Source organism: Gavia stellata, unplaced genomic scaffold, assembly GCF_030936135.1.
Source record: "Gavia stellata isolate bGavSte3 unplaced genomic scaffold, bGavSte3.hap2 HAP2_SCAFFOLD_64, whole genome shotgun sequence".
Lineage (NCBI taxonomy): Eukaryota > Metazoa > Chordata > Aves > Gaviiformes > Gaviidae > Gavia > Gavia stellata.
Window position 1 is genome coordinate 521,789 of NW_026776712.1, and position 11,590 is coordinate 533,378.

At 53.8% G+C, this 11,590-nt stretch overlaps 1 protein-coding gene across 1 annotated transcript; it reads right to left on the bottom strand.

The window, feature by feature from the left end:
- Window positions 1-7,748: 7,748 nt before the first annotated feature.
- On the bottom strand, window positions 7,749-9,364 carry LOC132321275 (proline-rich protein 22-like). Its single transcript, XM_059834783.1, has 2 exons — window positions 9,262-9,364; window positions 7,749-8,617 (listed from the first exon to the last, which is right to left on the bottom strand). The coding sequence occupies exons 1-2, from the start codon at window positions 9,362-9,364 to the stop codon at window positions 7,749-7,751; spliced, it is 972 nt and encodes a 323-aa protein (XP_059690766.1).
- Between the last annotated feature and the right edge of the window lie 2,226 nt (window positions 9,365-11,590).

Here is an 11,590-nt window from a genome sequence, read left to right on the forward strand (position 1 = left end):
CCCACCTACTTACTCATTAGAAGGATGAGGAAAACCATTCAGCAAACAAGGCCGTGAAGTGCCCTCTTTAGAGCAACAATACAGATGTAATTTAGAGAAAACACGTTCTTTGGGGTGATTCAATAGCACTAAAGAGCCGTGAATGAAGTTTGGAGACAGCTTATCGCATCTTCTAGGAAAGCTCTTTGGCAGACGCTCTTTAACACTCCTTCCCACAATTTTAGCTTCAGGAAAGACAACTAAAGCTCCAAGGATTGCTCTGATTTAATTCAAGCAAAAGAATGACCTCAGTTTGGGGGATGGAGTCTGCTTTTAATGGCCAGCGATCAACCACCTCCTTTCCTGATTTCTACAGGACTGTTTCAGTTCAAAAGCAAAAACCACAACAAGAGACTAAATTAAGGCAGAAAAATCTTCCTCTGCCATTCTGCTACCCAGCACAATCTGGCATCACTCTGAATATCCCTGCTGCAGTGGCGTATGAAGCAATACCAACCAGCTCTCAGAAGAGCTCAGGTTGTGTCCTGTTCAGTTAAGGTGAAGCAATAGTGAGATTTGCTGAAGTGCTGACAAAAGGGGTATTCAAATGTTTTACACTAATGTTTCTTTTGCATAGTCATCTAGAAACTATATCCGTAAGTGAAACAGCGTAGTTTTTCTTTTCCTGAATATCACTAAATCTGTTTCTATATACGTCAGCTATGCAGAATACGAGTTGAAATAAGTGAATATCAATGATTATTTTATGAATATTTAATGTTGTCATACGCTTACAGTTTATTTCAGAGCATGTCTTTTCTTCTCTCCCATTTCTACTTCTCAAATGAATCCTATGAGGCACTACCAGAGGCTAGAAGTGAACAATAAAATACTTCAATACCAAAATATATTCACTTGCAACCCAGTATTGTGTACCTGGTTTTTAGCAGGTTTCTTTAGCATAATAGCAACAAAGACAGACAGAAATCAAGCGGAAGCTAAAAATAAAGACTGCATGTATGTTTTTGTACATGAAAGTTAGAATTATTTGGAGACATTTTATCTGTAGAGTGTCTTTAACTTCAAGACAAGGGTTTTTAAATCACTGGATTTGAGCAAGTAAAGACAATGCTGGCCAGCATTTATCTTTGCTAAGATTGTTACCGAAAATCGTAACCAAGAAAACTCTCCAAACCAAATGATAGTTTAGAAAGCCGACATTGGTTTATTGCAGCGCTGGGTGCATGGGGGATCCTTCCTCCTAGCATGCACACCGGCTTGAAATCATGAAAGGTATTTAAACAGTTAACAAAGTTAGTTACGCCTTCTGGTCCCACCCCGTAGCTAACTATTGGTTAGGATCTTTCTTACTTCATCTTAAAGATACAGTTCTCTTTTAATTCACTACGCATGCCCAGAGAGTAGGGGGCTTATTTGGGTTGGGGGCTTTTCTAGCTAGGAGGTGTGGTTTTTAACAGTATAATGAGGTAGGTCAGCCTTAGGGCACCCATTTGGGGCATTTCACTGACTTGGCAGGAAACCCAGAGGCTGTATCAGGTGCTAGGTCTACTTTTGTCTCCAGGTAGACAACATTAACATAACCCAATAGAGCTAATCGCCACAGCCAGCCTGTTTCCGGGAAAACTAATGCATATTTCAGTTTGTGCAAGGCAGTATCATCTTAACTCATCTGTACAAAGTTTGCACAAAGGGATCTGGGTTTTTTGTATGCTAACTAATTTGTTTAAGTCTTTGGTATCAAGATAACATTTCCTTTTTGCCCTTTCCATTTAACGGTATTGATAGTTGGAAAGTCTTCACTAACATACAGTTAAGTATGAAGACCGGATGCAGTAACAGAATATCTGTTTTCTCTTGTTTATGAAACACTTCAGTCCTGCACCGCTTATCATCTTACATAAGCGTGCTGTTTCTTCCCAGCTGTTAAAGCAGAAAGTCAGAAACTTTGTCTTTGACAAAACCGTAGGTGAAATGGAGTTTCAGACTCTTCCAAGAGAGAAAATAGAATCTGCAAGAAACACATACCAAACCGCTTGACAAAAACAACTACAGGTTCGTTCTCTCCTTCTCATAAGAAAGCAAATGAGGAACAAAAGAACAAGTTCTACAGAGGTAGAACACGATTTTTATGAATGCTTGTTTTGCAGATGAATGGAAACATAATTCCACAAAGAAACCGAAAGCAGAATGCACGACTGAACTCGGGACTGGAGAAGCAGTCCACACATACTGCTGCAAAATTGTTGAAGGACAACCACAAACAAAATTTTAAAGTGTTGTCATCTCTCTCTCTCTTTGAGCGTCTCTCTCCCAAATATAATGAGTTTTGCTAAGGGCCTGTACGTGTGACAGAGCAGCACAACCAAAAGTAAAAGCAACCCTTGAGCCTGTTCCCAGGCCACAAAACGTTCTGTGGCTCACGAAATCATAAGCATTTAGTTTTGTCGGCAAATGAAAACTTAATCTGATTCATTCCTACCTCAGGATCATCGTCATCAAAATCACGGTAAGTGGAATGCTCAGGATTATTCATTTTATCCAAAAGTTCAATAGCAAGACTTGGATTTAATGGCTGGGTAACAAAAAGGATGCTGAAAGACAGAAGGAAAAACACAGATTAAAATTCCAACCACTCATATTAAGCACATTTTAATTTTAGAACTTTAAAAAAATCCCATGCATAAATTTATACCTGTAGTAACTTTTCAGCTGTCGGTCTTTTTTTAGCATTTTTTCCTAAGTACCGTTTTCACAGAATGATGGAAACTATTGGACCTGTAAAAGGAAGTGGTAAACATGAGAATCAATTGCCCAGTAAAATACATGATCATTATCTACTGAAACAGAAAAGTACTTGCCATTTCATTTTGTCCTTTAATTCAGGAGGCTGGAAGTTCCTTGTCATCATTAGCAAAAGCGCTCTAAAAAAACCAACAGTATTTCTGTGGGTTACATGGCAGTACATATCTGACATGAATGTTGAATACATTGTTTAGTTGGCAGGAAGAAGTCCATCCGTTTAAGAGATGCTACCAGGACAACATGGTGCATTTATGCACCAAAAGGAGTTGTCACAATTTCTATCACGTACATCCAGAACACTTACAACCCAATACCCTTGCAGTACCCCCAAACACCACAAGCACCCATGTAGTCACTACTCCAGATGGATGATTTGGGGAGCTGTACTTACACACCGCGCTTTAACCTCTTGCTAACCTCACTGGATGTAGGTCAAACATTGGAGAATGAAGCTTAGCAAGCTCTATAGCAGTTATTCCAGCTGCCCACAGATCACAGAGGTGGTTATAGACACCTTTTCTTCCTACTGCAGCAACTTCTGGCGCCATCCTAAAGGGTAAAAGACATTTGTAGATAAAATTCTCGCCACAAATCAAACATTCTTCTGTACGCAGCAGTTTACTACTCTTTTTCCTAAACCTCTCAACCTGTAAGCTCACAGCATATACACTTACACAGGTGGATATATACACATGCCTGCACGTGTGCGCGCGCACGTGTGTAAAAAGTTACGTAATGTATACATGAAGTTCTCCTCAATCACTTTGTAGTAACTAACAGGCAGTTTCCAAAACAGCTATTTAGCAGGAAGTGGATGAAACCAATCTGCCTCAGGCTGTTCTGCAGGCACACAACAAACTACCACTCCACAACCAAAGAGCCTAAGGGGTAATTATTCAGCTACAGTAAAACCCAAATAATATCCAAATTCACACACTGCCCCAGAAAGTGATCAACTGACCTTGAAGAGAAGAATTCTAACCAAAAAGAAGTCACAAAATGTCAGCTATCTTGTATCCTGAAGGCACGAGACCAAAGACTCATTGTCACCTCCACACAGAGCACTCCTTGTTCGTAAAGTCTGCCTCGCTGTCATGGCAGAAGACCTCATTTAATTTAACAAAGTACCTTCACATCCTCAGGTGGCAAAAATTAACAGACATAACTGACACATAATTAGGAATACCTGCAGAAAACGATTCACTAGGCATTGTCACATGTTTTCAACGGCCAATATGACCACTACAGCTTTTCCATGCTGGCCCTTCTGCTATTTATTTCAGTGCTCTGGAAGGCACTACGCACACGGTAGCTACCGAAAAGCTTTGCTCAGAGTTACCATACGGTTTCTAGTTAAACTCAGCAGCAGAAAGACAAACAGGGGAGAGGCCACGGTCCTGAGTGCAAAGGGAGCAGAGAACAAACCAAAAGCTATCGGGGGCAATCCTGGAAGCAGCGACAGCCGTCTGGCAGACAAACACCGCGACCTCTGCATCGGGGTCCCGCAGATCAGCCCGCCACCCAAACCGCTTCATGAGCGCTATGCCAACGGCTCTTCCCATCGCCTGCACGGGGGAAGAACAGTCACAGGCAGTAAAAAGAGCAGAATTAACAAAACTACAGATCACAGCCTTGACTGCACAGTCCTTATAAATACCTGGGGAGAGAAAGAGTCTCTCTTTATCCCGAGGAGAACCATTCTTACAAAGACTAGAAGAGGTACAACAGGGCACAGCGAGTGAGCAAGGGGCAGAGCAAAGGAGACATCACAGGCACAGCCAAGCTCTCAGCACCCACGCACCCACCCACCCCACCAGCAGAGACCCAGGCACCCCTCTCATTACCAGCTCTGCAGAACCAAGATTGAATCGTGCAGGGGCTGAATTCTGCACAAGAATGCAGCAGCTCTAGAAAACCGGACCACCCCCGAGAGTCATTCCCAGGGACGGAGGACCAGCCCACCATGCCATCCTCCCCAGAAAGCACTTGGTCCAGAATTGGAGCTGTGGGACACCTGCCAGGCTTGAAAGACAGACATGAACATGACTCACTTTAATTCAGCTCAGAATAAAAGCCACAAGTTTACAAAGGAAACATCTCCTTGCTGGTCATCAACCTGCCCTCAATCCTGCAAAGTCTCCGACACACGCCTGAACTTACACCCGTGGGTAGTCCTCTTGACCCAGCGACAGCATGAGAGGGATGAGGAATACAGAGGCCAATTCACTTAAAAACTTTGAAGCTGGTCAAGGAGGGAGAGCAGGGGCAAGGTATTTCTACTTCTTGTTTAGAATCATGGTTAAATTTGATCCTCAAAGCTGAAGGCCGTCTGTGATCTCCCAAATACAATCCCAGCAGCACGCAGACATCAATCCATCTTACCTGAAATTCTTATTCCAACACCGACAGAGGATGTGACCTGAGCAGCTGAGGTTTACAAGAAGTCTGTGCACTCAACAGTGAAGTGACACAGGATATACGTCTGGATCCACGTCGCCTGAAAGAAAATGACTCGCCGCTAAAAGGCACAGAAGGGGTCCAGAACTGGACTTCAGTTTCAGGGGGAAGTGGGGGTTTTTTTGGGGGGTGGTGGTGTTACACAAAGACGTACCTGTCCAGTGCCAGTGCCAGCAGAACACAAGCTGGCGAGATCTCCGTTTCAAACGTTTTTGAAGCCGTTTTCAGCACTAAACAAGCATCGAAAACACACGTGGGTGAAGGATCCTTCAGAACTGATGACTGCCAACTAGAACCGCAGCTGTCAGCAACTAAATGAAGTAAATCAGACATGAATTTCATACCTGGGACGTGAACTGGGGCTCCTCGCCGCACCCACCCCGCGAGCAAACCCGAGGGGTGGCCCGAGGGAAGGAGGCAGGGCCCCCCTTCTCTCCAGCACCTCCAGCCGGGGCTTCTTCCGCAGCCGCTCCCCAGCCCCGCGTCTGCTCCGCCCGCCCGCCCGCCCCGCTCCGTGCCGGAGAAGACCTTTCCCAGGCGCCGTCCACCCGGGGAAGAAGCGGAGCCGAACCCCCGCGGGAAGGCGTTCCGGGCGAGCGCTGCCCGCAGCCCCGCAGCCCCTCAGGCCCGCTCGCCCCGGGCAGGGCGGAGGGCAGCGCAGCCCTCGGCTCAGCTCCCCGCGGGGGGCGAGGGGACGCGGCCCGGCCGAGCGGCAGATGTCCCTGCCCGCGGCAGGGGCGGCCCGGACGGCCCTGAGGGGTCCCTTCCGACCCAGGCCCGGGCCCGGGCCAGGCCCGTGGGGCCCCGCGCGGGCGGCGGCACAGCCCACGCCGCGGCCGCGCCGGGGAGCGAAGCGAACGAGGCCGCGTTCCCCGCCGCTCCGCTCCGCTCCGCTCCGGGCCGGGCCGGGCCGGAGAAGACCTTTCCCAGACGCCGTCCACCCGGGGAAGAAGTGGAGCCGAACCCCGGCGGGAAGGCGCCGGCCCCCCCCTCACCTCCGCGGCGCCGAGCCGCGCCCGCCCCTCCCGCGCCAGGGAGGGCTCCGGCAGCGCCCCGCCGCCCTCAGCGCGGGCCGGGGGGCCCGGCGGGACCGGCCCTCCGCGGCGGGGCCCCTCCTCGGGGGCGGCTCTCCCCCCTCGTCGGGGCCGGCGGGAGTCGCTCGGCAGCTCCCGGGCCGTGCGGGAGGGCAGTCTGCGGACCCCCCCGCGAGGGGTTCTGCGGCCCGGGGGGAAGCGCCGGGAGGGCAGCCGGCAGCCGGCATTTTTCCTGCTGTTTTCCTCCTTCCCTGGAGCAGAAGAAGTCTCTGTGGCCCCCAAGAGCTGTGGGCGGTGGTGGTGCAGCTGCTCCAGGGGACAGGAGTTTTGGGGCGAGGAGGATGCTCGGGGCGGGTCAGCATGGGAGGCGAGACGCTGAGCAGCAGCGGCAGCGGGAGCTGCGCCGTGCCATGCTGACGCCAACGGGACTGTGCCTGCCCAGGGTCCCGAGTGGCTCCCACTGCCGCAGCGGGATCACTGGGACTGCCCGAAGGAAGGGGTTTATCCCCCCGACCCCCGGCACTGGGGGGCTGCCCCGATGGGGACCTCACCCTGCACCTTCTGCAAGCTAGAGCCGGAAAGGTGAGGCCGCTTCCCGAAGGCGCCGTTGGCTGCATTGGCCCCAGGTTGTGGAGCTGGGATGGGAAAAGGGGGACAAAGAGAGATGAAGTTTCCAGGCACTTTCTGGCCGGTGCAGTGATTTTCTTTCTTCCTATTTTTTTTGCCACCTTCCTGGTCTTGCGTCTGCCCAAGGTGCAGCCAGACAAGGGGAGGAGGGTCCCTGCCTGGCCTGCAGCTCCCTCCCTCGCCATTCTTGGAGTGATTTGGGGTTATTTTGCTGGGCAGTGAGGCAGAGCCTGGCTCCGGAGCAGAGCGCGGTGGGACCCAAGGAAGGGTGTGATTGTCTTGAGGCTTTGAAGGGCTTTGCACCGAGCCCTGTCCCTGCTGGAGGGGACACTGGTCGTGTTCAGGACGAAGGCGTTGCAGCCCCCGTTGTCATATGTGTCCATCCCCAGCCTGGCCCCCAAGGTCTGTCCTTGTCCCGGGGACTCCATGCTGCTTTCTGTGTGGGGCCGTGTCCGTGTGTCGTGCAGGGACCCGTCTGTCCTGGCTCCCCTGCCGAAGGGCTGCTTCCCCTGGGGAAGGGGACAGGGCAGTCCCCCGGCTGCCGCCATTGTCTGCCCCGCTGCTGGTGACTCAGCCCTGGGGACGGCTCGGTGCCCTTCGGGGCTCGCCGGCTCTGCTGTGGGGCTCTGCGGGGCTTTTGCACCTCTTGGGTGCCCTTTCCCGGTGCCCCCTGCGCTTCCTCCCGCTCCCACACAGGCACGGAGTAGTTCAGGAGAAATGGCTTTTAATGAAGAAAACAAGAGAAGCGGCCTCACCAAATCTACTATACCAACACCACCACCCTCCCCAAATACCCAGCCCTCCTCCCCCACTCCCCCCATCTCCCTCTCACCCCTGCTGTGGGTCCAAACAACCCCCCGCCACCCCCGTGCTGCCGGCGAGAGCCCTGCGCTTGCTGGCTGGCTTTGGCGAGGTGCTCTTGGCGCGCTTCTTCCCCCGCTTCTCTGCCGTGGCAGGCTGGGACGGTGGCAGGTCCCTGCCCTCATCCCCCCACGGCTCCTGGGGCTCCAGCCCCATGACGAACTCGTCCAGGCTGAGGATGGCGTCAGCGGTCTCGGGGACGCTGTAGTCGGGGCTGAGCAGCTCTTCGGGCAGGGAGAGCGAGGCGAAGTCGCAGTGGGGGATGGCTGCGCCGGTGCCACCAGGGTCCCCAGGCCTGGGGCCGCTGCTGGGAGCGTCCTGGCTGACCCCCACCGCGTCCGGGGAGCAACCAAAGAGCCTCAGGGCCTCTTCGAGAAGGACCTCCTCAGCCACGACGAGGTCGCCTGTGGGGTCCCCCAGGGCTTGCTCGTGGGGGGCAGCAGAGGGGCTGGGGGGGACGTCGCTGCCCGGGGGGATGTTGCTTCCCGGGGGTGCTGCCCTGGGGGTGGCACTGCCAGAGGTCTTGGTCTCTGCGGGCTGCCCCTGGATCTGCTGGTAGCTGGGGATGGACGTCGGCAGCAGCGGGGGGGCTGGGGTCACCGCTCTCCCCTGCTGGGTGTAGGGTGGGAGGTGTTGCGGCTGTCCCTGGGGGCTCCGATGGGCTGCCCAAGCTGGGGGGGTCCCGCAGCCCCCGGGACCCCACAGGGCAGCACCCGGCAGAGAAGCGGCAGCGCGGCCAAGCGTGGCCGTGGCCAGTGGAGGCAGATGGGTGCTCGTCCACGGGATGTGGAAGAGCTGGGGGTGGAAGCAGCAGCCGCATGGAGCCCTCTGCAGACCTGTGTGGGGGAGAGGGAGCCGTGCTGGGCCGGGGGGACCCTCCAAGGGCACCCGCCAAGCCGGCCCTGATGGTTGAGGTCCCCCGGCTCTGCGCTAGGCACGTGGGGAGCTTGTGGCCGGGGCACTCGCCGTGGGGTGAGCTGACGTGCCAGTGGGACCAGGTTGCAAATTGGGGAACGAGACTCACTTCCAGGGGGCTGACACGGGAGAGGTGGCCCCAAGGATTTGGGAAGTTCTGTGGAAATGGGATTTAGTGCGCACCCATCACCCAGGCAAGGGCAGGGGATGGTCGCCCGGGCTTGCTGAAGCCCTGTGCCATATCTGCCAGGGGAGCAGGGGTGGTGGGGATGCTGCGAGTGCTTGGGGGTGGTGGGGGGATCCTGGGCGTGCCCAGGGGTCGGGGGTGCTGAAGGTGCCGAAGGTGGCGGGGTGCCCGAGCAGAGAGTGGTGCCATACCTGCTGGTGGTGCCTGGGGGGCCAGCCCCACTGGGGGTGCCCAGGCTGCGGGGAAGGGCTGCTCCTGCCCGGGCAGTTGGCACAGGTTGGGTGAGCCTGCAAGAGAGACAGGAGTGATGGCCATCGGTCACCTCTGCTCTTGCCCCCAGGAGCGTCCCGGGCTGCAGGGGTCGGGGTGGGTCCCTACCTCGGGGGTAGAAGGTTTTGGGGAGCACAAAAGGCTGAAGGAGCCAGGGCGCCGGGGGGGCCCAGGGCCCACGCGCTGGGAGCCGCAGCGGTGGCCGCGCCATGGTCCGTTGTGGCTGTTGGCTGCTAAGGACTCTCTGGGTCTCCCAGGATGGAATGCGGGGGCTCCCTGTGTTTCGCCCCGCCCCAACAGCCTCCCCAGCTCCTCCTGGGGAGGGAAAGGGTTAAGGGGGGCTGGGCTGCCCCGGGCCCTGCAGGCGGCTGTTGGGGGCTGTGGGTGCAAATGCCCTTGGCTGGAAGCCTTGGTGCCTTCCCAGAGCTGGGATATCCTTGGGATTAGTGGGACTTGGTGGAAGGGGTCCCGCTGGGATGGAGGGTCCAGGCTGTTCAGGAGGGGTGGGCAGGGCAGGCGAGGTGGAGGTGTCGTGCTGTATGTGAGGGAGAGGTTTGATGGTAGAGCCCTTACAGGCGGCGATGATGTACGTGATCGAGAGCCTCTGGGTGAGGATGAGGGGGATGGAAAGCAAAGCAGATGTTGTAGTGGGTGTCTGCTAGCCATCGCCCAGCCAGGATGCCAGCGCTGAGGAGTTATTCTACAGGCAATTAGGAGAAATCTCGGGATGGGCAGCCCGTGTCCGTATGGGGGATTTCAAGTCCCCAGGCCCCAGCGGGGAATACCATACTGCTGTGACGAGCAGGTCTGGGAAGTTCCTGAAGTTTGTGGGACAGAACTTCTTGTTACAAGTACTCAGGGAGCCAACTAGGAAAGATGCCCTCCTAGACTTGCTGGTTGGGAATGGAGGAGGACTCGTGGGAGATGGGATGCTCTTGGCCACAGTGATCATGAAACGGTTGAGTTTAAAATTGTCAGTGTCATGAGAAAGAAGGACAGCAGAGTTGCTATGCTGGATTTTGAGAGAGCAAACGTTCCGTTATTCAGGGAGGTACTTAGCAGAGTCCCCTGGGAGTCTGCTGTTGAGGGCTCAGGAGTCGGCGAGTGCTGGTCAGTCTTTAAGAAGCGCCTTTGAGAAGGTCAGAAGCAGGCAATTCCCCTGTGTCGGAAATCAAGCGAGCGGGGCAGAAGACCACTTGTTGAAGATGGTCGCCTGACTGATAGGGACGGAGAAAAAGCAGAGGCATTCAATGCTTTTTTTTGCCTCAGCCTTTAATAATACTGATAGACCTTGGGCTGCCCGGTCCCCTGACTCGGTGGAGCACGAGTGTGGGAACAGTGACTTTCCATTTGTGGAATAGTGAAGCTGTCAGGGGCCCGCTGTATCAGCTGAATGCTCACAAGTCCATGGGGCCTGATGGGATTCACCGCAGAGTACTGAAGGAGCTGGCAGATGTTATGGCAGGACCCCTCTCCATCATCTGCCAAAGGTCTTGGGACCCAGGAACCTACAGACCTGTGAGTCTAACCTCAGTTCCTGGAAAACTTCTGGAGAAGATGGTACTGGGTTCTCTTGAAAGGCTTTAAAAGAATAATGCAATCACCAGGCACAGTCAACATGGGTTCACAAAGGGAAAGTCGTGTTTCACTCATTAGATACCCTTCTAGGGTAAGGTCACCCAACCAGCGGATGAAGGGACGGCGGTGGTGTCGTGGTTTGAGCCCAGCTGGCAACTAAGCACCACACAGCCGCTCCCTCACTCCCCCCCTGCCCCAGCGGGGGGGGGGAGAGAATCGGAAAAGAAAAGTGAGAAAGCTCATGGGTTGAGATAAGAGCAGTTTCGTAAATGGAATTGAACAAAATAAAATAATAATGATAATAATACTAAACATTGTCATGAAAAGGAAAATAAAAACAACAAAAAATAAAAGCCAAGAAAGACAAGCGATGCAAATGGAAACAATTGCTCACCACCCTCAGACCGATGCCCAGCCTGTGCCCAAGCAGCAGTCCCCCGGCCAGCTTTCCCACTAGGTCATATACTGAGCATGACGTCATATGGTATGGAATATCCCCTCGGTCAGTTGGGATCAGCTGTCCAGCTGTCCCAGCTGTCCCAGCTGTCCCAGCTCTAAACAAGTTCAGAGCCCAAGTGTTTGTGGTTCATTTCAGAGGTTACCGGTGGGAGATGAGGACCAGCAAGAGCTTTCAGGGCTGGCACCTTTACTGTAGGAGCAATCGCTGGACGTTCGCTATATCGGTGTTGAGCTCTGGCCAGTGTGAGCAGGAGAGCGAGTGTATGTTGGAAGTTTTAGTAGCCTAAACAAGTTCAGAGCCCAACTTCTTGTGCACCCCCAGCCTACTCGCTGGTGGGGTGGTGTGAGAAGCAGAAAAGGCCTGGACGCTGTGTAAGCACCGCTCAGCAATAACTAAAAC